Here is a 26,989-nt window from a genome sequence, read left to right on the forward strand (position 1 = left end):
AAAACCCCCTGCAAACTACACAGGCAGCACCCCCTTGGATGGGGCAGGAAGGCAGGCCGGGTATCCAGCCACCATTTATATCCAGCTGCCAGTGTTTTTCTTGCCTCCACCCACTTTTCTATTTCAGAAACAGTGGAATGTCCAACTTTGTGAATTCCATTGCTTAACAGAAATTTGCTTTTAATGTCTGAATGTTCTGAAGATTAGAGTGGGGGAAGGGAAATGCAGAAAACGCAGTGCCTCTTGGAAAATACACATACGCACACAAAGTCCTTTGTGCTTCAAACATTCCTTACAACTTCACGGACCATGTCCTCCAGAATTTTCTGAAATGGTTAAGCCAAGTATTTCAGTCATGAATATTTCTGCAGTGACTTCTTCTGGAAGTTCTTCTTCAAGGCAAATTTCTGAACCTAGCCAAACAAGAAAAGAAAACCGAATGCCTTCACAGTGATTAGGTTTCTAACTCAGAAGGATTTTCCCAAAACACAAAGAAATGATACTCAACAAAAGCAAGAGGTGCCTTGTGCTTTGGTTTGGCCTTGATTCCTTGAAAACCCCTGGGCAGAAACTGGTTAAAATTCCTTCTTTATGGAATGGAGCACTATTAACCAAATCTCTGCAAACCTCACTGGAAAGCCTTAGCCACATGGAATGTTTCAAAATTCCTAGGAACACAACATAAATATATAACATTTGGGAAAGTTACATTCTGAGATCTGAAGTACATAGAGAAGGGAGTAGAGGGAGCTTGCAGTTTGGAAATGATCCATCATCATATACAAGAGTACAGAATTATATGAGTTCAGAAACTTTGTTTAATTTGACATTGGGAATGGATAATGAAAAGAGAAGAAGAAAGACTGGAGAGGAATCTTTGCACCTGACTTCAGTCTCAGTGGAGGTGGCAGGTTCTGACCACCCCTACCCAACCCTGGCTCGTCGGTGGAGATAGTCTAGCACAACAGGCCCAGAAAAGCTATCTGGATTGGTTCCTCCTAAGTTTAAATTCACAACCCTAACTTCAGGTCCAGTGAACTAAAAAAAGAAGGTGAAAAATATTGAGGCTACAGCAGGAAGGGAGAGGAGGATGATCTTTAAAAACTTTAAAGTTCTAGCAGCTGGAAGCTGGGATTGTTCTGCCCACCAAGTTGCTGCCCTCTCCTTACCCAAATCCTTCTTGCCATGCCTCTTCTTATGAAACAGTTGCCGACTGTATCCTCTACTAGTGGCCAACATTCACACACCCAAGCCAGAAAGATAACGAACAGGTCAGTGGAATAAAGGGAAAAACAAGGCCAGAAAACACAAAAAGATGAACAAAGCACAGGAACAAAAGCTTCCACCTCTTGGACAAAACCACTGCTCACTGGTCTTTTCATAACTTACTCATGTGTGATTCCCAAAAGATTTAGTTTGTCATGCACAGTCTTAAGGAGATTGGCTTGCACCATTCAGGAGAAATACATGCACTTAAATCTACAAGTCAGTGAGCCCCGGCTACATGCCCAGATGAAGCCAGGCATAGTACCTTTGACAGAGGAGGTTGCAGGCTCAGATTTCCAACCTTCAGGATTCAAGCCATACAGTGTAGCAAAGCAATCGGTCATCTCCTCTTCTGTCATGTGCTCACCTGGATGTCATAAAGTGAAAAGCTGTCTATTTAGCTCTGGGGCTAAGCATAAGGTCAGAGTTTAGGATTATCATTCCAAGGTCTTAATGAGAATTATTCCACTATTTCCTTTTCTTTAGACACATAAACAATCTAGAGAGTCCCATGTTACTGTCACATATTTCCTTATATGGTGTTAAAAAGGGTTCTCCAGCCAGGGAGAATATGTTGGGGCTTGTACAGAGAAATAAGGCAATTTGCTGGTAAAGACTGGTCTCAGTTTTATTTCAAAGTCCCTCATATTGGAATCACCCAGTTTGACTAAGATGAAGATGTCATCCGGAGAGAAAGCCTACTTGATTTCCTCCCATAAAATAATGAGGAAAATGGTAGGTAAAAATAAAAAAGTTTACTGTGGAATGGTTTTATTTTAAAAATGCATCCCAATCCTATGACATCTCTGTGAGATCGATGAGCTGGCATTTTTATCCTCATTTTACAAGTGAGGTCACTGAAGCTTACTGACTTTCAGGAAGTTGGAACATAAATTGCATTATTCTGGTTTCTAGGTCAGGGTCCTTCCCCTGACCCCATACTTGCCAGTTATGCAAGTCAGTAAGTGGCATCCCTCATGACTGAAACCCTGTCAAATTACTGCTCTTTCATCAAAGATGCAGATCCCGGGTGTCTGTCTCCCCAAACTCAGTTCTCTCCACTGGGAATGACCCAAGGATGTTACCAGATATCCTTATTCACGTATTTACCTTTAGTTAAGAGCAGTTTCAGGAAATCCTCTCTTCGAATAGCCTTTTTTCCTTTTGAATTGGTAAAACCAAGAACACCAAAGCTCTGTTGGATACCACTCATGATGTTACCAAAAGGTGGCCTATGATTAAGGTAAACTTTGAACAAACCTGGTAAGTTGATTTTGTCAATTAGCTTTCCAGTGTCCATATACTCACTAAATTTGATTTCATTAAACATATCATCAATCTAGGGAAGAGATTGAAAAAAAAAAAAAAAAAAAAGACCATGGTAAACAGAAAAGATACTTTTGATATATTTCTAAAACTTGGAGAGTAACAAATGTTCATGGTTAGCTTAGAACATGTCCGCTATGGGTTGAATTGCATCCCCCAAGAAAGATACATTGAAGTCTTAACCCCAGGACCTCATAATGTGACCTTATTAAAAACAGGGTCATTGCAGAGGTAATTAATTAAGATGAAGTCAGACTGGAGTAGGGTGGGCCTTCAATCTGATATGACTAGTGTCCTTATAAGAAGACAAGAGAGACACAGGGAGAAAATGGCCATGTGAGGCAGAGATTAGAGTGATACGACTTTAAGCCAAGGAATGCCAAGGATTGTTGGCCATCACCAGACACTAGAAGGGCAAAGAAAGATTCTCCTCTATGGGTTTCACAAGGAGCATGACACTTTGATTTCAGACTTCTGTGGGAGAATAAATTTCTGTTTTTCTAAGCCACTCAGTTTGTAGTATTTTGTTACAACAATCTTAATACAGTGTCAAATTTGTCAATACTATTAGCACTGTAATGAATACTGTTTCACTTTATCATCTTTCACCCAAGGATTTCACAGTGTATCAATTACTTCCTTGCCTGTGAAGCAGATATTAGTTTCATTTTAAAGACAAAATTCTTAAGAATTTAGAAATTAGTTTATCTGGATAATCAAATAATTCAATGTGAAACTCAAATATAGGACCTACGGCCCTAGGAAGTCTCTTAAGACAATTAACTGCTCCATGATTCCTGTTTCCTTTCTTTGTTTTCCATTTTTACTCTGCAATATTTTATATATACACAGATTATATATTATATATGTAACTTATGTGGTATAATTTTTAAATTGAGCAATGAAGCCAAAAGTCATCAAAAAGATGGGCCAAATTGACAAATCTTTAGCTGGACTAGCCAAGAAAAAAAGAGAAAATACTTAAATTATTAAAATCAGGAATGAAAGAGGTGACATCAGTACCAACCCTACAGAAATAAAAATGAGTATGGTATGAGGGAATACTATGAACAACTGTATGACAACAAATTAGATAACTCAGATGAAATGGAAAAACTCCCAGAAAGATACAAATAACCAAAACTCACTCAAGAAGAAACAGAACATCTGAATAGAACTATAACAAGTATAGCGATTGAGTTAGTAATTTTAAAACTCCCCACAAAGAAAAGCCAAGCACCAGATGGCTTCACTGGTAAATTCTACCAAATATTTTAACAGCTATACCAACTTCCCACAAACTTCCCCCAAAAAATAGAAGAAAAGAGAATACTTTTCTAATTAATTCTATAAGGCCAGTATTACCCTGAGACCAAACCAGACAAAGACATCACAAGAAAAGAAAACTATAGACCAAGATCTCTTATGATTTCAGATGCAAACATCCGCAACAAAAAACAAGCAAACTGAATCCAACAACATTGTACACCATGACAAAGTGGGATTTATCCCAGGAATGTAAGGTTGGCTTAACATATGAACCTCAATGAATGTAATACATGATCATCAATAGAATAAAGGACAAAAGACATATGATCATCTAAATAGATGCAGGAAGAAAAGAATTTGACAAAATCTAACAACTTACATTATATAAACACTCAACAAACTGGGACTAGAAGGAAGGCTCCTCAACCAAGTAATGGCATGTATAAAAAATCCACAGCCAACTTAATGATGAAAAATTGAAGGCTTTCCCCCTAAAACCAGGAACAAGACAAGACGTCTGCTCTTACCATTACTATTCAACACTGTACTGAAGGTTCCAGTCAGGGAAATTAGGCAGGAAAAAGAGATAAAAGGCATCCAGATTTGAATGGAAGAGGCAAAACTATATCTATTTGCAGATGACATGATCTTGTATATAGAAAATCCTGGGGGAAGGGGAGAGATTGGATAAGGGTCATAAAGAATATGTATGATTTGTAACAATGAATATGCTAATAAAAATTTTTTTAAACAAAGAAAGAAAATCCTAAAGAACCAAGTAAAAACTATTAGGACTGGAAAACAAGTTCAGCAAGTTTGCAGAGTACAAGATCAATATATGAAATGAACAATGATCAATATGAAAATGAAGTTTAGAAAACAATTCCATTTCTAATAGCATCAAAAATATTAAAATACTTAGGAATAAATTTAACAAAAGAAACGTAAGATTTATGCTCTGAAAACTAGCAATAATGTTGAATGAAAGAAAACCTAAACAAATGGAAAGACATCCCATATTCAGGGATTGGAACACTGAGTATTGTTAAGGGACAATACTCCCCAGATTGATCTACAGATTCAATAGAATCCCTATCAAAATCCCAGTTTGCTTTTTTTTTTCTTTCAGAAATTGACAACCCAGTCCTAAAATTCAAATCACAAGATATCAAGAACAGCCAAAACAATCTTGAAAAAGAAGAACAAAGCTGAAAGACTCACATTTCCTGATTTCAGAACTTACTACAAAGCTACAGTAATCAAGACAGTGTGGTTCTGGCATAAGAGCAGACATATATTCAATAGAACAAAATTAAGAATCCAGAAGTAGGGCTGGCCAATTAGCTCAGTTGGTTAGAGCATGGTGCTATAACATCAAGGTCAAGAGTTCAGATCCCTGTATTGGCCAGCCACCAAAAAAAATAAGAGTCCAGAAATAAAGCCTTGCCTTTATCATCAATTGATTTTTGACAAGGGTGCCAAGTCAGTTCAATAGGAAAAAAAATAGTCTTTTCAACAAATGGTGCTGGAATACCCAGATATCCACATGGCAAAAGAACAAGGTTGGACCTCTTCCTTACACCATAACACAAAAATTAACTCCAAATGGGTCAGATCTAAATGTATTAGCTAAAACTCTAAAACTCTTGGAAGAAAACATAGGAGTAAATCTTTGTGACTTTGGTTTAGGCACAGCCTTCTTAGATTTGACACCCAAAACATCAAATAACAATAGAAATACTGAATAAAAATTGGACTTCTTCAAAATTAAAAATGTCTGTGCTTCAAAGGACACCATCAAGAAAGTGAAAAGACAACCCACAGAAAGGGAGAAATACTTGTAGATAATATATCTGACAAAGGACTTGTATCCAGAATACAAATAACTACCACTCAATAATAAAAAGACAAACAATTAAAAAGTGGGCAAACGATTTGCATAGGTATTTCTCCAAGAAGATATATGAATGGCCAATAAGCACACAAAAAGATGCTGAACACCATTAGCCAATATGGAAATGCATATCAAAACCACAATGAGATACTGAGATAGGAGGTGCTCAGTTTCCCTGGGTTCAGGTTTCAGGACACACCTCTGGGTTTCAAGCCCCTCCCTGAGGTCTCAAGCCCCTCCCCAAAGCCCTCCCCTAAAGGAGAGTTACTGTCACTAGTTAGACCTATTTTGGGGACCAAGACTGGGAGATTGAGACAACAAGGGGGAGACTTATGCAAACCCAGTAGCAGAACATGCTCAGCAAAAGGAATTTATACAGGCCTACATGATCCCAGTGACCAAGCATGCTCAGTGGAAGGGAGTTTATTCTTTGAATGACCTTGAACTAAGGGTTCTAAAGAGCACAGAATATTCTTGAATATATTCAGTGCATGTGATAGGATTTGACCAGTGAACATGGTCCAAAAGGAGACCAACTGAGCATGTATGTGCAAGACTATGTTACATAACAGGAAACCACCCCCTTAATTGAATATTCATTAGATTCCATGAATATGTATTAGATTGCAAAACTATAAAATCCGAATCCTGGCAAGAGGTGGAGCTGTTGCTCACTCTCCAGGGGCAACCCACACTTTGCCTGTGGATTGTATATTTCTTTCTTTTTGTATCCAACTTACTTTCACCAAGGCTGCTCACTCTCTTGAGCCAACCTGCACTCTGTGCTAAACTGTAAGTGTGTATTTCTTACTTTTACATAAAACTTGCTGTGGGCCCTGCTCAGTCTCTGGAGGTAGGCTGCACTTTCTCTGTGAAGTCTGTATCTCTCATTTGCTACAATAAACCTGTTCTCACTTTCTACTGTGACTCTGCTCTTGAATTCTTTCCTGTGGCGGAGTCAAGAACCTGGTAAGAGGATGGGGTGGGTTGAGGCTGGCTGTACAGCCTTCTCAGACCCTCTCCTCTGACATCAATACTACTTCATATCCACCAGGATGGCTAAAATTGGAAAGTCAGACAATAACAAGTGTTAACGAGAATGTGGAGAAATTGAAACTTTAATACACTGCTGGATGGAATGTAAAATGGAGCAGATGTTCTGGAAAATAGTTTGGTCATTCCTCAAGAGATTAAAAATAGAGTTCCCATAAGACCCAGTAATTCTACTCCTAGGAACAGGCCTAAGAGAAATGAAAACATATGTTCACACAAAAACTTGTACACTAGTATTCATGGCAGTATTATCATAATGCTATGAAGTAGAAACAACCCAAATGTCTATCAACTGATAAATACATACTCTATGATTCCTTTTGTGTACAACATCCACACTAGGCAAATCCATATTCACAGAAAGTAAATTAGTGGCTGTCTATGGCTGGGGATTCAAGGGGTTGGGGGGAAATGGAGAGTGACTGCTAATGGCTTTAGAGTTTCTTTTTAGGATGATGAAAATGTAAAAGTAGATTGTGGTGATGGTCGCTCAACTCTGTGAATATGCTAAAATCCACTGGATTATACACTTAAAAGGTTGAATTGTATGGTCTGTAAATTCTACCTCAAAAAAGCTATTTTAAAAAGCAGCAGCCATCACCCCACTAGAGAAGGCAATCACCGGTACCTCTAAATTCACCACGTGTTCCTTACCTATGCCATCTTGCTACCTCCCCTCCCCAGGTAACCACTATCTGAATCTTCCATTTATCACTGCTTCACTGTTTTATATAGTTTCATTACATCTGTACATATCCCTAGTCCATAGATTGTTTACTTTTGCCTTAAAGAGACTTTTTAAAGATCATTTAAAACCCAGTCACTTGTTGGTCTAGTGCTCAAGTTGTCACCTGCACAATTACAGCATACTAGCCCATTTCATTTTATTTCGTTTGCTTTCAGACTTTTATTGCTTAGATTCATGCATCTGTATAAAGCAAAAAGAAAATATGATTTTTCATTCCATCTGTGTAAGAAGATAACTGTTAGATGACAGCTGCGTGATTTCAAGAACTTTCAAATACTCCCCGGTTGGGCTGTATCAGGCCACCCCACATTTAGATCATGCACAGCTTCCCAGAGATAAAAGCTGTAACTCCAATCTGCTAAGTACCATTTTGATAAGAGCTTTCTTTTCAGGCACCAGCAGATGACCAGGAGATTGGGCTACTACCATCATCACCTAGAGAACCAAAGCCCACAAGATATTTTAGATTTTCATTCTTAGCAGCTTTAAGAACTTTTTAAACTTTCCCTTCCTCATCTGGAAAGTCATTCTTTGTGTATTTTCCAACTTTTTGAGAATGAGCAACGGGTGCTGACATGTCTGTGGATTCAAGTGGAAATGTGGCTCCAGTAACACAGGGCTCCTCACGGGACTCCTTATGTCACTGGCAAAACTCAAGGAAGAAAGAAATATAATAAACAAACAAATAAAACCACTCCACACTGCCATCAGCCTCTCTCTGTGCAATATTTTTGTACCATACATACAGTAGTTGGCTGAAATTCAGAAACCCCAATTATGCCCAGCAGAGGGCTAAGAATGAGCAACTTATTTTATCACCTACATTTTATAATTATTTAATTTTTGTAGCTGGCTGCTACAGAGATCAAACCCTGGACACCTTGGTATTATCAGTACCATGTTCTAATCAATTGAGCTAAATGGCCAGCCCCAGCATCTACATTTTAAACTGATATGTTTCCCAATAAACTGTGGGGTTTGGAATTTTAAAAGAGAAAATAACAGACACAGAAAAGTGAGAAATAATTTGCGTTTTTTTCCCCCAGAATATGAGGGTACTTCAAAAGGTTTGTGTAAAAATAGAATTAAAAGATAATATAAATCCTTCCATGAACTTTCTTTCTTTTTTTTTTTGCCTTTTTCGTGACCGGCACTCAGCCAGTGAGTGCACCGGCCATTCCTGTATAGGATCCGAACCCCCGTGGTGGGAGCGTCGCTGCGCTCCCAGCGCCGCACTCTCCCGAGTGCGCCACGGGCTCGGCCCCTTCCATGAACTTTCTGAAGAACTCTCGTAGGAATTCTACTTTGGTCTGTGAGAATGAATCAGGATGTGAAATATATTTGTAGACAATATTTATTAATAGGTAACCAATTTCCCCCTATCCCACTCAATAAATGTAGAACAAAAATTGAAAGAACACCAGTTTAAAGCAATGCCAAATTATCGGCCTGTCTGGGGCACCCTTGTGTCTTGGTCTGGCCCTGAGTATCAAAAAAGAAAATAAAAATCTCTTGTAATCCAACCATCCAATCACAATTTCTGTGAAAGATATGGGGCAATTTCCCCCCATTTTTTCCATGCATATGAATATATGTGTATATTTTTTACAAAATTGTTATCAATACAGTATGTATAATTTTGTATCCTGTTTTTTCCTTTAACACTGTATTAAGTAATCACACAGTATTTTCAAAGTAGCCACATATTCTCAATGCAACATTCCAAGAATGGTCTTTTGAAATAACATAATTAGTTATGGATACAAATGAACTATAATTGATACTAAATAAATAGCTATAAATGGTAACACCATTTCATATATAGTATTTATCGAATTAATATTAGGTACAACTTTATATTAAATTATATATACTTTTATGTATTAAAAAACCACTATCCAGAAGCATATTATTTACAATTGTAACATATAATTTTAACAGTATTAATATAAACATATGCCACTATTTACTATGAGCCAGTAGAGACAGGGGCTAAAAGTACCATGTTTGATGATAAACCGACTTTCAAATCCCGACTATGTCATTTTCTATGTGATCTCGGGTGAGTCACTTAACATTCCTTATCCTCAGTTTCCATATCTTGAAAAAGGGGGTGATATGGTAATACATAAACACACACTGGGTGGTTCTGAAGCTTATTGAGACAATATAGGTAAAGTGCTTAACATGTCTAACATAATAAGCAATCAACAGACAGTACTTATTCTTGTGATTATTTTTCCTATGTACTTACTAATTAGAATACATGTAATTATAACATAACATAAATTATAATTATAAAATATATTGATTATATGATTTTTAATTATATAAGTTATAATAGAAATAACATACAAACGATTAATGTAATATATGATTTAACTCAATTCAGAAATAGAAGACTAAGATGACAAAACAGAATCCAAAAATGCCTAAGTGACTCATACTCTAAGAGTTCCAAAGATGTCAGCGACCATGCTCGGCACAAACCACCCTGTAGATGATTCACCTCTTGGTCTCTTTTCCCATAAGATTGATAAAGAATCACTGCTCAACATGCATGCAGTTGGCAGCTTCAGCATCCCTGACATTTCCTTCCTGAACCTACTTTGCAAGTGTTAGTTGAAAAGGCATGTTCTGCCACAAGGCTAAACAAAGTTCATGCTTGGGAGAGGAACATCGGAAACAGAGGGAGGACACTGAGCACGACCTGAATACCCCAGCGCAGAGACTCCAAAGAAGCAAGAGGCACGGCTGACCTGCCCAGAACGTTCTGGTTGTCTTCAGCTGGGCCTCTTATTGGCCTTTTCATACTGACCTGTCATCCGCTAAGGCAGTGGTTCATTCCACTCACCTGGGGAGCTCTAAAAATTCTGGCGCCCAGCTCCTATTCCCAGAGATCCTAATTTAATTAGTCTGAGGGTAGAGTCTGAGCAGTCAGATTTTTTAAAAAGCTCCCCAGATGATTTAAACGTGTGGCCAAGGTTGAGAAGCATGGCTGTAAGGCAAGAGTTCTCAAACTGTATCAGGCTTCAAAACAACCAGGAGTGTTAAAAGTCAAAAAAAAAAAAGAAAAAAGAAAAAGAAAAAGAAAAACCAACAACCAGGACTGCTTGTTAAACACACACTGCTGGTCCCACTGCCAGAATTTCTGATTCAGCTAGTCTGGTATGGGGGCCAAGAATTTGCATTTCTTACAAGTCCCCAGGTGACACCAACGCTGCTGGTCTGGGGTTCACTCTGAGAATTGCTCCTCTTAGATCACAGGATACTTGTGCCAAAAAGAATCAGCACCAGGCTTGTGATTTTCAGTGGAGAGCAACGATGGGTGGCAGCTGTGGTGCACGCTCTGCTTCTCTGGGCCCACATCTGTCTTCCCCATGGAGCTATAGCTATAACGTTCTTCTCTATTTCCTCAGCAGCTTAGTTCGGAGTCTGGCACATCGTAGGGGCTCAGAGAAATGATTACTGAATGAATGAATGAATGATGTAAATAAACAATATGGGTACAAGTGATGCCACGAAGAGTTTCTCTTAATTAGAACCACCACTTATTGCCCTAGTTAATTTCATTCAATTAACTAGTAGATACTGGAGCATTTGGTTTAGTGCAAAGGGAATGAAAGGCACTTAACTAGAGGAACATGATAGGAGTTTTCCACCTCAGTCTGCCAGTCAGCAAATATTTATGCAACACCTACTAAGAGCCAAGCACTGGTCTGGCCTGTGAAGAGGCACTCAAGAGACAATATACACACATGGAAACAGCGAACTAATAAGAAAGTTCTATCACTGTGGTTCCCAGCCCTGGCTGCTCATGAGAAACACCTGGGGCTTTTAAAAACTGTCCATTCCCAGCCTCTTCCCCTAGGTTCAGCTGAGCTGGGTTGAGGCCCAGGCATCAGTATTTTTTTTCAAGTGCCCTCAAGTGATTTTTTTTTTTTTTTTTTTTTGTCGTTTTTTCGTGACCGGCACTCAGCCAATGAGTGCACTGGTCAGTCCTATATAGGATCCTAACCCGCGGCGGGAGCGTCGCCGCGCTCCCAGCGCAGCACTCTACCAAGTGCGCCACGGGCTCGGCCCTGCCCTCAAGTGATTTTAACAAGGTTGGCTACCATGGCTCTAAAAGGTTCAGTGCCAAAATGCAGAAGGACAAGGTCAAGTGCTGGAGGAGCTCTGACCAGGTGGGCATGGGAAGGCTGCTTAAAGAGGCAGGCCTGGAGCAGAGCCACGTGGATCGGCCAGGAGGAGGTGAGGGGAAGGCACTCCAGACTGGGAAACAAGTGTGAGGAGGCAGGGAAGGGAGGAGCCGCTTGAGCCCATGCCCCCCAATTCTAGACCACACTCAGGGTACCCTGAAACTCAGGATTCCCTCCCCCAAACAAGCCAAGCCCATTTCTAGGGCCTATGGGGATCTCTTCCCAAAGTCATTCTCCTGAGGGTGAGTGGCACCCTGGTGTGCCTACCCACAGGCCTGAAGGTGGCTGAAGGGTGGCTGCATGGAGGGGATGTATACCTGCCCAGCTGGTGAGCACCACGAGCACCAAGGGGCGGGATGGGGAGTGGCCCTCCTTTGCTGACCATTCATGTGCAAAACTCTGAGGAGCCTGAGAATTCTAAACTTGAATCAGTTCATGTTGAAGGCAGAACTGTCAAGGTAGAATATTTAACAGCTGGTCGCTTAATTTATAACTTTTAAGCATTTAGACATATATGGCACTTGGGTCTCCATTGGGACTGCTGCCCCAGACCCCGAGACATGAGGGTGGCTTGTTCTTGGTGGGCCAGAGTCCCCTCACCCAGGATTATTTTACTTCTGACCCAGTCACTGGCCCACATAGGCCTTTGGGTTTGTGATCCCTGCTGTTGGCCTCAGGAAGCCACTGGTGGCCTTAGAATTATGTTTTATAATTAAGTTTTATAACCTTCCTATCAAATGGAGAAGAACATGATACATTTGAACTGAGGCCATTCCTCGTTTTTATAGGAAGGCTCCTGGATACAAATGGAGGTTTGGTTGGTTTTCTTTTGTAAGTTTCACCAACTCACAGGCTAGGAGGACTTTCCCTCCTCCCCGCACAGAGAACTGTCTAGAATGTCCTCAACACGTGGGGAGATACCTTTTATCAAGGCTCATCCTCCTCGCCCCCCACCCTCACTCACTGCTCACTCCTGAGTCTCCTCACAGACCCAGGGCAGGGAAGGAGGGGGCCAAGGAAGAGATTTTAGGGCTGGGCAGCTTCATTGTGTGAAGATACCTGAACTCTGCCTCCGTGACTCGCAGCTGCCCCAGCCCTCCTTCAGGAACTGTCTGGATGGCACTGCCTCTTTCTCCAGTAATGGGGGGTTGCTACAGTCAGCTTCTGCCCACAGGACAGTCAAGGGGCAGGGACAGCCAAGTATTTGGCCACAGTGCTCTCTCCCTGCTGGCTTACAGTCCATTTGGATGCCACCACTAGCTGGGCCCTCGATGGTGGCCTTTAACCAGCCCCTCATCGGAGCCCAGGCCTCAAACACCTCCAGATGGGGACTCTTCCCCTCTGGTAAATGTTGTTAAAGGTTTTAAAGAGACAGTCCTACCTGAATGACAAGTCCTGCACCTTGTCCCAAACCCACAATCAAGAGTTTGTTAATTACATGCCCACAGCTCTCTGAAATCCTGAACCTGCCTTGTATGCTGCAAAGCACCAGCTGGATCCTGGTTCAAGTCAAGAAATAAGATGGATGGAAAACAGTTTGGTAGTTCCTCAAACGGTTAGACACAGAGTTACTATTTGACATAGCAATTCCACTCTTAGGAATATATGTCCACACAAAAACTTGTAAACAAATGTCATAGCAGCATTATTCATAATAGCCAAAAAGTGGAAACAATCTAAATGTCCATCAGTTCATGAATGGATAAATAACATGTGGCATATCTACACGAATAAATAGAATATTATGCAGCCATAAAAAAGAATGAAGTACTGACACAGGCTACAACATGTATGAACCTTGGAAACATGATGCTAAATGAAAGAAGCCAGTCACAAAAGGCCACATATTGTATGATTTCATTTCTGTGAAATGCCAGAATAGACAAATCCTTAGAGACAGAAAGCACATTGGTGGTTACTAGGAGCTGGGAGAGGGAGGAGTGGAAAGTGACTGCTAATGGGTACAGGGTTTCTTTTTGGGGTGATAAACATGTTCTGGAATTAGTGTTGATGGCTGTGCAGCTCTGTGAACACACTAAAAGCTGCTGAATTGCATACTCTAAATGGGTGAATTGTATGGTATGTGATGTATTACAATAAAATTGTTAAAAAGAAAAGAAAAAATATGGAGGTGAAGCCATGACAAAAGCAATAACAAAGTTTCAGTTTTAAGAACATTAGAATTTTTAAAAAATATATTTTTCCACCACCACTGTGATCCACCCTTTTATAATCATAAAACTGTGAAGATTAATACATGCTTCTTATGAAAAACTTGAACAATGGAGACATAAAGAAGAAAAATGAGATGCCCTATATAGAAGTCCCTCAGCAATAACCAGGGCTGGATGTGTTGACTTTTAGGGTTTTCTTCCTTCTTTGTACCAATGCACATCTGTGGGAACAGAACCTGGGGTCTGGAGTCAGCCAGCTGCGTCACACCTGGCTCTGTCCCCAGTACTGAGCGACAATGCAGCTTCTTCATCTCTCTTAGCCTCACTTTCCCTGTCTATAAAATGGAGACGATAAAGCATGTGCCTCATGGAGGCGTGGAGAGGACTCAGTGACACAAGGCATTCAGCACAGTAATCAGCACACAGTGAGAGCTCGAGAGGGAAGAGCTGTTTTGTTGATGCTGCTGGTGGTGTTGGTACAGTATTATCACCTGCATTCTTAGCAGCTGCAAGGTAATCCAGGATTTATTTCTTTAAATGCTTTAAGTGTGAAAAACAGAAGTAGTGTTGTCTAGCTCTGATCTTTCTGCAAGAGGCCCACTTGGTTGACCAGGAACGCCTCCCCTAGAACAGTGGGACATTTCTCTTACTTTCGGGATGAAAATACCTCCTGATTTTATGTTGCAGAGCAAGACACAACATACTGAGGGCCTCTCTTCAAAGTGAAAGTTTCCAAATTCCCACGAGGTTTTTGTCGGAGCAGAAATTATGCCCATCATCCTTGGCTCAAATTTCCTCTGCTTGTTATGGGTGAGGCTGTACCACTTGGCTGTGGTCCCTCCATCCCAGCTGGGACGACGTTTTAGTCATGAAGATTAGTGCACAGGGCTTTGGGAGGATTTGTTTGTTTATCTTTCTGGGTTTTGTTCTGAATACAAAAGCAACACAAGCTGCATGCTTGTAGTTAAGAAAAATTAAATAGTACAGAAATGTATGTATGAACCCCTCCCCCCAACTTATAAACACAATTGTCTTCTAAGGAGGATAGATACTACTCAATGGGAAGGTCTCTCACTTATACCCCCTAGATGGGCTTATATTGCACACTGGGAAATGGAAGCTAAGAACAGCCAAATGGTATGGCTAGAGGAGGCTGGAGGAGCCAGGGGTAGTAGGAGGTGAGTGCTGCTGTGCAGGGTGAAGACTGGCAAGGAAGCCCCCGTGGGGGGTGGTTATTAGAACTGAGAAGAAGGTCTAATAAGCAGTTGGAGGCAAATTGCTGTGAAATGCAGTTATGTATGATCCTTTTTGGTGATTCCAAAATTTTCAAGAAAGTTGTCTTCTGTGAGTGGGCTCCGCGTTTTTATGGAAAGTGAGGAAGGGGCTGAGTATCAGGTCTGAAGTGATGTGGAATGGACAAGGTCTGTACACCCACAGGAAGGAGCCCAGAGACCAGAAACCCCGGGGGGAGCCACAAAATTCCAATGGGCCATTACCAGGGCCTCGTTCCAGCTGGTACCAAAGGACCCAGCTGACATCAGATTGTGTGTAGAAACTGGAAAGCAAAAGTTCTCCCAAATGCCATCCACCAGAAATCAATGTCATTAAGGGTTTGGAACATGTGCTTTCAGATTTTGCTAGGCATACAAACATACATATTATTAAAGAAAGGAAATCCTACTTTATATACTGTTTTGCCATTTTGAAACTTGCCTTTTTCCCTTTAACAACAAATCCTGCACATTCTTTCTGGGTCAGGAAACATAGGTCAATTTCACATTTCAATGGCTGCTAATTGTAGGTGTGCCTTATTTTATTGATCCTATCTCCTATCAATGGACATTAGCATTGTTTTAATTTTTTGCTACAATAAACTATGCTGCAATAATCATACCTTCCATATATACATCATTGTACACTCCTGTGAGTTTTTCTGCAAGATTCACTCTTAAAGGTAGATTTGTTGTGTCAAAAGATATATACATTTAAAAAATTAAGCAATCATTTATTTCTTCTCTAAATACTCCTCAACAATGCCAAAGCTCCTGAATATACCAAATACATTAGGGTTACTGATAACTACTGTGAGATCAAAAAATAATTTGAGGGATTCTGTTTTCCTCATTGTTGTTGCAGTCATGTACAACCAAAGAGCATCACTGGCTCATTCGACCAACATTTGCTGAGTCTCCACTATGTGGGCACTTGCTGGGCACATACATCTCTACCAGGATTAGCCTTAAATTTATAGAATGAAGTGGTTGCACTGATGTTAATCCACTGCAACATTCTACAACATTCTCAAACCTGCAAACATTCTACAAAGCTCTGTTAGCTAAATAGAAATGTAGCCGCAAGTGACCAAGGAACCAACACCATGCTTAGGTCCTGTCCCAACATGATATTCCCATGTCCCAGAGGAATAGATACATTTATAACATGGAAGATGAGACTTCCTTGTATGTAAAATCATCTGTAGAAACTGTAACACCTGAGTTTTGGTTCCTTCTATAACATTACATACTTTACAGATCTTTCATCTGAAAAAATGAAGACTTGTTAAGAGCAGCACACCCTGACCACGCTGGCTTTGTTCTGCCTCTGAGTGCAGCTTTCTGCAAAAGAAGGGAATAGCTACGAATTCACTGGGGAGGGTTATATTCTTGTATAACTTGGATTCAATTTACCACACTGACTAGCTTTACATCCCCAAGGCAGTTACAATGATGTAAGAAAAAAAATAAATAACGTATAGTCTTTGTGGGGCTGGTATGAATCTCTGCATCTGAGTCTTTTATGAAACCTAGTGTTAAAATACTCTGTTAGGCACACTTCTTCATGCAACTTCTGAGGGGAGGGGGAAAGCTACATCTTAATAGGAAATGTTTCATTAAGCACAGTAAAGCTTGAGTTTAAAAGTTTCAAAGCCCTGAAAAGATTTTTTATAAATCTGACATGAAAACAAAAGATGAGAAACTTCTCCCCAGGCAGCTTCAGACATAAAGTAACTCATCGGCTCACAAAGTTTGCACAGTGATGTGGGGCACATCAGGACCACAGGGTCTTCAGAAAATGTCTCCAAATTGTAAATGTATTTTTTTTTTAAGTGGATTAAAAACCCTGGAGTCCAAAGAATATATGAAGACACTGGGACACCGAAATTCCCCCTTTGGGTGGGGAAGTGGGGTGGGGCGCACATATACAACATCCAGCAAAAACCTTACAACCACCACTTTAATTTCTTTGTGTTTCTATGTTTTTAAATAATTGTCAATGTCACTTTATAACATTTGTTGCAGACTAACTTTTTTCTGGATACCTTTTGTTCATCAGCAAGATTTTGATAGGTTGTAAGCTTTATTATTATTTTTCCAATGACAGGATAAATGAGTAAGCCTTCAATAATTAGACTTCCTTACTTGTATAGGGAGCAGAAAAAGCCTGGCTACTCTGTGCCCATCCCTTTTCTTTAGCACTCTGTAGGAGGGGTGGGCACGTCGCAGGGACAAAACACTCAGAATTCCCTCATCAACACTGCAGGACAACAGAGGAGGACACATTTATACAAGCCCAGGGCTTAAAATCAAGAATCTTGAATGAGAAGACCACCATCAATTTGATAACTTTTGGACATTTTTGTAAAGTATCTTTACCAAATAAATCAAGAAAATATAAAATTTTAGATTTTAGAAAGGATATTGGGAAAAAAGAAGCACGAGGTCAGAGGAACATTCATGTAAAGGGCTTTTGCAATCATGTATCCAGAGATGGGGATCTGATGATGATGACAGTAACATTCGACGATGTTCTTCAAACATTTAACATGTCCCATATATTGTACTAAATAGATACTTATTTAATCTTCACAATAATTCTAGGAGGTGGGTTCTACTATTATCCCCATTTTGTAGATAAAGAAACTGAAGTCAGAAACTTGACTACCTCTTAACTGGCACATGGTCACAGCCAGGATTCAAACCCAGAGCCACCTGACCTGGTACGGCCTCCACGGTTTGACTGCTTTGATCTGCAGCTATCAGAGAGGCACCTGTGTACTTCTTACCCACAGGAAATATGAAAGGGCTGGCCAGTTAGAGCCCAACCTTATAACCACAGAAGATATGTAATGTATGGCCTGTGACGGCATTTTAGTGACTTTCATATAAGCATGAACCTCAGACTGGAAGATGTTGTGAAGCAGGGCCCTCTCCCTGGCTGGATTACTGAGTAAGGGGCACCCTGGTTTGAAAGGCCTCCCCATGAAGTGAAGGGCCTGGAACTTGCTTTGGATAACCCCTGGGGCAGAAGAGGGTCAGTGGATCTGGCCATAAAAGGAGGTGATAATTGTTGAAGTTGACTGATGGGTACATGGGAGTTCATTTTCCTGTTTTCTCTACTTTTGCGTATGAAATTTTTTAAAGTAAAAAGTTAAAAATAAAGAAATGAAGGGCCATTCCATCAACCTCTTAAAAAGAACATTCCATTTTGATGGGAATACTGAAGGAAGCAGCAGCACTCCACTGAGTAGGTACCTATTCTGTTTGCCATGTTCTGGGAGCTGTGGAGACCTTCGCTCTTTAGTCCTCCCAACAGCCCTGTGAGGTCCCAGTTTTTCTCAGCCTCATCTTACGGATGAGGACACGGGAACTCAGGCTATCATTGAAATGACTTGACAAGTGAGTAGTGAGGAACTACAGCTAGGTCAGCTGATTCTGAGTCCCCTGCAGTTCCCACCAGGATGTGCTTTTTTCCCTCCCTCAGTCTTGGAGTACTAGGTGTTATGTCAACCAATCACCCAGGGAAGACGGGTATTAGTTTAAGATAAATGTTGACCAAAAAAAGAAGAACCATAGATACAATGAAAATGAAATACAGTGGGAGTGGAAACAGCAAGTGGCCTAAAGCAACATTTCCAAAGTGAATGAGAAAAGGTTTCTATAATCAGTCGAGTTTGGGGTACACTATACTGCAGACCACATACCTCACTTTGAGATTCCTCATGTCCAGTAACATTTTAAAGCCTCTGAATAGTGGGCCCATTTGTTTTCCTATGCAGAATTTCATCTGGAAACCCCTCCTCCCTGCTCAGAGTCATGGTTAAAGAGGGCTAAGCTGCCTCAGACTCCAGGTGGGGAGAGTGTCGGGGCTTGGCCGACCTGAGCAGCACATGCCCGTGACAGGGACGAGAAGGTTAGGCCTGCTTTCCCCACGCAGTGCTGGGGCTCTGGGAAAGAGGCACACTCTTCCCTCTGGGGTTGTGCCCTGCTGAACAAAGGCTGGGGAGGCCAAACCGAGATTGAGGGCAACACAAAAAAATGAGGCCCAGAGAAACGGATGCTTCCTGGCAACCTAGTTGGAGGGCCTGGTTTAGTTAATACTGCACATTACCTCTACCTCTGGACTTGTAATTCTGTGAACCACAAAATGGTTTGACTTAGGTTTCTGTAACCTGTAACCAAAGAAGTGTCTGACATCCTGTTTAGTGTGTTCAGTCCCCTGTCTTCAAATGTGAGCAGCCCCAGTAAACCCCTCAGAGCCAGTGTACTAAGGCAGGGGTTCGCAACCATGCCACACATCAAAACGACCCCCAGAGGGCAAAACTGCAGACTCCCAGGGCCCATCCCTGGAGATTTTGGTTAGCTAGATCTGGTAGATTGCTCCAGGTAATCCTGATGCAGCTTGCCAGTTTGGGAACCAAAAGCGTGTTCTAAGGAACATGCTTTGGAAAATATAGCTCTAAGAAATACTTTTATGTGGGCTGCACAAACTTTCTCAGAAGTTGCTTATATTTCTGGCCATGTACTTTCGCGAAAAACACATCAGTTGAAAGACCCTTTGAGGAGCTTAAAAGAATACCTGGTGTTTTTAAGGTCCTCATTCAAGATTCAGCATGGATTTATGGGATCTGATAGCTCATTTCACTAGATGCTATTTGGAGAATAAAAGTCACCTTCCCATCATACCTGGAGCACACAAAATAAGTGATTCTGGGTAGGCTACCAAAGCCAAGAGAAGTGATCGGGACTACACAGCTTATATCCCTAAATTGTTCTCTGTCACCTAATATAAACATTAAGTCTTAGCTGAGTTTCAGGAGCTGTATATGCCTTATGGTGGATATGTAAAATGCTATGTTTTTTAAAAGCAGTTTGGCAATAGGGACTTAAAGTTCATATTCTCTGACCCAGTAATTTTACTTCTTGGATACTGACCCAGGAAACTAATTAGAGAAGTATGTAAAATATACACACAGAGATGCCCTCACAGCCATGTCTCTAACAGCCAAATACTTCAGACAACTTATGTGTCCATCTACTGGGGAATGGTTTAATTAAGTACGTGACCTTTAAAAGGAATTTTTACCACCAAGCTCACAAAAAAGTTACTGAAAATGTTGATATGTATACACATTTATGATATACACATGCATAAATACATATATACACACTATATAATGCTATATAATGTTATATTTATATAGATATATACTCACATATACCATACAATGTCAATTCTTTGTTTAAAAATATAGATACCTCTATATCCATATATAAAACAATAGAAGGGAATAGAAGGAAATTCACCAAAATAATAAGTGATTATCTCTGAGCAATTTTTATTTTCTTCTTTATTGTTCTATTTTCTAAATCAGAAAAAGTTATAGGGCTGGCCCATGGCTCACTTGGGATAGTGTGGTGCTGATAACACCAAGGCCACGGGTTAGGATCCTATATAAGGATGGCTGGTTCGCTCACTGGCCGAGCGTGGTGCTGACAACACCAAGCCAAGGGTTGAGATTCCCTTACTGGTCATCTTTATATAGGAAAAAAAAAATCATAAAAAGTTATAAAATTAAAACATATCCTTTTAAATTATTTTCTCCATAGCCATGAAAATACTCCAGAAAATATATCCTTTTTAAGAATGTTTTCAGAAGGGCCAGCTCGTGGCTCACTTGGGAGAGTGTGGGGCTGACAACACCAAGTCAAGGGTTAAGATCCCCTTACCAGTCATCTTTTTAAAAAAAAAAAGAAAAGAATGTTTTCAGAGAATTTTTCGTAAAACGGAAAGTGCTTATGATATAATATTATATGAAAATATAAGATAAAAATATATATTCAATATAGTACCAGTTAGTTTTTAAAAACTATATATACATATGCAAAAAATCCAGGAAAATATTAAAAACTGTTAAGTCTGGGTGGTGGAATGAAGAAAATAATTACTTATAATATCTTTCCAAAACTTTCTGTAGTGAGAAAGTATCACATTTCAAGTCAGAGAGCAAACCCAATGGAGTGCATTTTCAACAACAGTTTCTATGAGGAACGCTTCCCTGGGGTGCTTCCCGTCCCTGTTTGGAGCAGCTGGGGTGTTTCTGTGGCATGGTCATGAGGAATGACTGTGTCTTCAGAGCTCCACTGCCCAGAGGAGCGCCCACTCCCAGAGGCGCCCCATTAAAACATGCTGGGTTGACAGCAACCTCACAGTGAGAAGAAGAATGACAACAGTAACCACTGCCACCACGTGCTGAGCTCCTCCTGTGCGCCACTCTGTGCCCCGTGCTTTGTAGGCATCATCCCCCATCTGTCCCATTCCACACCCCGTGTCCCTGAGCCCTGCGCTCTGACCGACCTCAAACTCCTGTAAGGAATATGCCCTGCGGGAATAACACATATCTTTATCGTAGGTCGTTTACTCAGGATCATGTTTGACATGCCCAGAACCTGCTTTCTGATCCATTTATGTAAGAAAATGTTAAATTTTTACTTTGACCTATAATTATTGTTCCCAGAGGTCGTTTTTATAAATAGCATATCCCACTGCTGCTCTTGTTTTCTTTCTACCTACCTCTTCTTCGGATGGGTAAAAGCCAATTGCTCTCATGACAAAAGGAAGCTCTGACAGGCAAATGTGTTCCGACACCTTTCTGGTCTCCATTGTACCAATACCTTGACTGCGGAGCTGAGAATAGTAAAAATAGTCTTCCAGCTCCTACATGGAAATAAAACGGAAACGCAATACACATTTTGGCTTAAGTCTGAAGCATCCATTAAGACTTCAAGGACATTATCTAAAAAGTATATTTTGAGCTCAGTGGGGAAAAGAGCTTTGGAAAAAAGCAAGAGGGTTAATCCTGGGCACATTTGTTTTACAAACCTAACTAGATGTTACCAGGAAGTGTTTACTCTGAAGACAATTACCCTGTAGAATTTTCCTTCCCTGCCACCAGACACCAGACCATAGAACGGGGTCAAGTCTTCACCCCCAAGAGAAACGGCTGCCTCCAGGGCTCTGGAACAATAACAGAAACATCACTATTAGAAAGCACTCATGCGTGAACACGTTTCAAGCACAGCACTGCAGCCCTCTGGAGGGTATTACAGCGCAGATACAATTAGGGTCTCTGTAAACTTGTTAAGAAAAGTCCCTTCAAAATTGAAGCCAAAAACAGAAAATTCAATTTCAGGCATGGAACCTAGTGGTACAGGGCACCCACCTTAATTATGATGACATTCTCTCACTGATGACAGGGCAGGCACTTGGCAATTTGTCTGCAATCTTTGGGGAACACATCTCCTAAGAGAGGGAGGGAGGGCCCCTGTGTTCTGAAACCACAATCCTCTCAAGCAGAGCATCTTTACCCGTAACTTTAGATCCATGTACGACCAGAGCCAAAAGAATGGGATATTGTACAGGTGACTGCCAACACTAATTGCTTCCATAAAAACTCAGGAGACCACAGGGACCCATACCAGCAGGATAAAAATAACCCTCTGCTTTCTAACATGGGGTCAGATTTTCCAAAAATAGACCCTTTACATGGTAAGGAAACCCACTTTTGTATGAGGCTGGCTTTGCCACATACAAAAGGCTAATAGTCTGAAATCATTATAATAATCGACTAACTGGATTTCTGCTAATCAGGTGATTAGCCTCTTTGCTGTGATATTAAAACACATTTCAGTGTGGACCACAGTGGACAAATGGTTAAGTGTCCAGAATGTAGAGTCCCAGGGACATATGTGTGACTCTTGGCTCTGTCACTTGCAAGCTGTGTGATTGTGGGCAACTAACTTAACCTCCCTGGCCTCAGTTTTGTCAACTGTAAAATGGAAAGAATTATAGAGCCTGTCTCACAAGGTTGTTGTAAGAATTAAATAAGTGAATGCAAATAAAGGATTTGACACAAAGCCCTTTATTTTCCTTCTGTAATGTTTGTTCGTTGAGGTGTGGGGTTGACTCAAAAAGATGTGAATCCCAGCCCCACCACTCATGCCATCACTTGGGTGGTCATTTAACCCCTCAGAGCTAATGTCTTGACCTGTACAATGGGAATATCAACAGGACCTACCTCCCAGGACAGCTGTGAGGGTGAAAGCAGACAACACATGCACAGCACTTAGCACAGGGCCTGGCCCAGAGGAAAGGCGGGAGTTTTACTACCATTGAAAAGGGTACTGACACGAACCTGTGCCTGTCTCACAAAGTTAGCCTCAGTACTGTCCTCAGTCCTCTTGTCAGTCCCTGCACAAGCCCAGCAGGCTTGGTTGAGGTCTGTGGGACCTAGCACATTCTCTAGGTAGGCCGGAAGTCCTCCCTCAGCAGGGCCCAGTCTTCACCCATTCTTGGCTCTAATACCAGGCCGTGGAGGCAAGTGTCCAGATGAGACAGCTCCCCCACTGTGGCCCACGGGCCAAGCCCAGGCACAATCTTGACAGCTCCATGGTCAGGGAAACCACTTTTAGCTGTGTAGTTCTGGAGCAGGGCCAGGTCAAGATGAGAAGTGTCACAGAGGAGCCTGTCACCACATGGAACCCCTGGGGGGAAGACTTGCAAGAGGTCCAGGTTCTCTGGGAATAGCCCAGTACTCCAGGTGCCAGTGGTTAGAGCTATTCTATGTCCCCTGCTTCCTGGCCACTGTCAACTGGCCCGAGAGAGACCATGGGGACTATTCTGGGATTTCTCTAACCAGGGCTGGGGAAAGAGACTCTGTGGTAAGAGTTACAAGTTGTGAAATTTGGGAACTGTTGGTGGCCATGTTCCTGCTGAGTGGGGAAATCCAGTTCTGCAGAGAATAGATCTTTCAGCAGAACCAAACAGAGACAAGAGTGCTAAGGGCATCCAACTGTGCCACTATCCTTGTTCTTCCTGCCATGTGGCTGCATGGGATCCTGACAATCTTCCCATAAATTCCTCTTTTTGCCTAAGTTGGGTTTCTAACACTTGCAACAACAAAAAAGAGGTCATTGGGGCACAAAAGGGAAGTCACATTTATTGAAAACCTACTGTGTACCAGACAATACATACAGTACTTCTGGGAAATGAGCTAAAGCTTGAGGAGCCATGACCACCGTGAATAGCACATAGTAAGCACTCAGTGAATGCCCCCTATGTAGCAGAACTCGGTGATAACATTCCCATTTGACAGATGGAGACACTGAGATGTACAGAAATTAAGGGACTGGTCTGACATCATCCAGCAGGTAGGTGGTGAAGCTAGGATTTGAACCCAGGTCTCTCTGCTCTTGTCTGAGCAGGGCAGCAGGATCAAAGGAGGCAGTCAGGTTGGCAGAAAAAAGTGAAGGAGATTTTAAAACAGATGCCAGACAAGGAGGGAAAAGGGTGGCATGCTAGTAAAGATGAGGAGAAGCGAGAGGGCCTGTAAAGAGAGCTCGGGGAGGAAGATATTCTATATGCGGCGATAATAAGTGTTTGGGGCCTAGGAGTGTCCTGATTAAGATAATTGGAATGTGAAGGGATTTATCATTTTCATTTCACCCTACAACTCATCATCAGTAAATCTAGTGGGGAATTTTGTTTACTTGCTTAGGGTTTTTACATTTCTTTCCATTAGTGAAGCACTGAACATATTAAGTCACCAGACACAGCAATGAAGTGCTAATTAGTTTATAATGATCTTTTGTCCCCACAACAGATTAAATTGAAATTCTCAGAAGCCTGGACTCTGGCCAGGCATAGGAAAGATACTGGAAAGCGGGTGCTTTTTTCTTTTTTTTTAAATCTCTACTGTTCCAGATCTCAAGAGGACTGGGAAAAGGACATCAGTGAAAAAGGGAGGATTTTGCTCTCCTACCAGGGTGCTGCTGGCCATCATGGTCCAGGTAACAGGCCAGGTGCCCAGGAATCAAGCAGCTCATTCTGAGGACATGACTGCAAAGTGCTTTTCAATGGGAGAACTTGCCTCCAGCTTCTCAATTCCCACATTCCCAAGATCTACTCTCTCAGGTGAAGGCAGAAGTAGAAGTCAGAGTTGCAAGTGCAATGTGACACCACTGTGGTTCCAAAGCAGATTTAACTGGCTATCACTTTTTCTCATATTCAGGTTAAGAGGAGAAGCTTCGAGGTCTGCCATAAAAAGGAAGATGTGCACTTGTGAGATGGTAGGCGGTGTCCTTTTCTGGGAGCCTTGTTCTTTGAGGAAGGAGGTGCCTACAAGCTGTTTCTACCTGGATCCTTAATGTCATGCTCTCAGGAGAGAGGCCCATCTGAGACAGAGGCAGAGCAGGGACCTGGAGAAGGTGGTCAGAAACAGGAACTGGCTGCTGAGTGGTTTACTCTGCCCTGTGGCAGCTCACTGAATTTGGTTAAACTAGAGGATTGCCTGAGTGCCTGCCCCCTATTTTAGTATGAAAGATCCTGAGCTTATAAGCAAATGCCCTTATCAGGAAGAAGAGATATTATCAATTTACTTAGTACTTGGCTCTGTGCTAGGTGCTTTATATATATTAACCTACCTGATTCTTACAAGGATCCTATAAAAGTCCCTATTATTACCGCCATTTCACAGACAGAATCTGAAGATCACAGATGTTAAGGAACCTACCCTCGGTCCCACAGCCAGTGGAGAGTAGGCCCCTTATTCGAACTCATGTCTCTTTGAACTCAAAGTCCATGTAGTCTCTGATGTTCAACTCTAGAAATCTCCAGCCTCACCTTAGGCAGAGACTCTCAGCTCAGGGCAGAGAGGGTGAGAAGAGTAAACTGAAAATACACATTTCAAATAATACTCTTACTATTTCTGTAATGCACACTTTGGAGACTCGGCCTAGATCTTTCTAGCTGGTGAGAATATGCAGAAGACAGAGTGAGAAGTATTTTAGGGAGCAAAGATGAATCCAGGTGGAGTCACACTGCCTGAACTGCAAATACCATCAGTCCATGAGACAGAATAGTAACCTTTTGTGTGCACATTAAATGTGGACAGATGTCACAAGGGAGCAACATGAAGGCCAGGCCTTGTGATATCCTAGCAGAGTGCCTGGCAGGTGGAAGGGGTTCAGTACCCATCTACTGTTGCAGAGTGAAAAGAAGGGGTCTACACTTGACACCTTCCTAATGGGGCCAATCTTCTTGTCCTGTCACATACCTTAAATTGATTTTCCACTGTACTACCAAGCAATCGTGCCCTCCTGCTGTGAAGGCATAGCAGCCATCATAGGAAAGGGTCATTCCAGCCACCCCATTTGGGTGGCAAACAATAGCAGATGTTTTATGTGGATTGCCGTCAACTGGTAAGATCTGAAGTCCAATCTAGGAAGGAATGCATAATTGGATATTCAGACTCAGGTACTGGGCCCCAGCTAGGCCTGGCCACGTTCACATGTTACCTCTTTAGATCTGTGTACTGAAAGAACCTATGACACTGTCTTGAACCGTCTCAGGTATAAGAGCTATGTTTAATGTAGCTAGATGCCCACACACAGGCCCTTGTAGGGGGTATCTGAGGGGCCCCCCTGCACAGCTTCAGCAGGTACACAAAAGAGATTCCCTCCCTGTCTTTATAGTCAGATGTCCAGGTTTTTTGAGAATAATTCTCATATCCTTTGACTTTATGCTTTTCAATATAGATTATTCATTAAGTGTACCACTAAGTATAACTAACTTGCATGTCTTTATAAGGTTTTTCCATGTAAATAAGAAAGAAAAAATCCTTTGGTGGACAAACCATGTGTCTTCACTGGGGGTACAGAAAATATGGCAGTTCTGCTCAGAAATGTCTCTCGAGAGTCATTCTCACTAATCTAAGGGCAATTTT

The 26,989-nt window shown here is 41.4% G+C and overlaps 1 protein-coding gene and 1 long non-coding RNA gene across 2 annotated transcripts in view; one reads left to right on the top strand and one right to left on the bottom strand.

Moving 5' to 3' along the window:
• Positions 1–8,230, top strand: part of LOC134369116 (uncharacterized) — a 28,216-nt gene extending 19,986 nt beyond the window's left edge. The window contains exon 3 of the long non-coding RNA XR_010022590.1: positions 7,949–8,230. This is a non-coding gene — a long non-coding RNA (uncharacterized LOC134369116). The remainder of the gene's footprint in view (positions 1–7,948) is intronic.
• A 17,019-nt stretch (positions 8,231–25,249) lies between these two features.
• Positions 25,250–26,989, bottom strand: part of CFAP251 (cilia and flagella associated protein 251) — a 40,941-nt gene continuing 39,201 nt past the window's right edge. Inside the window, exons 16-17 of the mRNA XM_063085273.1 lie at positions 26,321–26,484; positions 25,250–25,299 (exon numbers count right to left, since the gene is read on the bottom strand). Of these exons, the coding sequence (XP_062941343.1) occupies positions 25,278–25,299; positions 26,321–26,484 (186 nt within the window). The 3' untranslated portion in view covers positions 25,250–25,277. The remainder of the gene's footprint in view (positions 25,300–26,320; positions 26,485–26,989) is intronic.

This window comes from Cynocephalus volans, chromosome 2 (assembly GCF_027409185.1).
Source record: "Cynocephalus volans isolate mCynVol1 chromosome 2, mCynVol1.pri, whole genome shotgun sequence".
Taxonomy (NCBI): domain Eukaryota; kingdom Metazoa; phylum Chordata; class Mammalia; order Dermoptera; family Cynocephalidae; genus Cynocephalus; species Cynocephalus volans.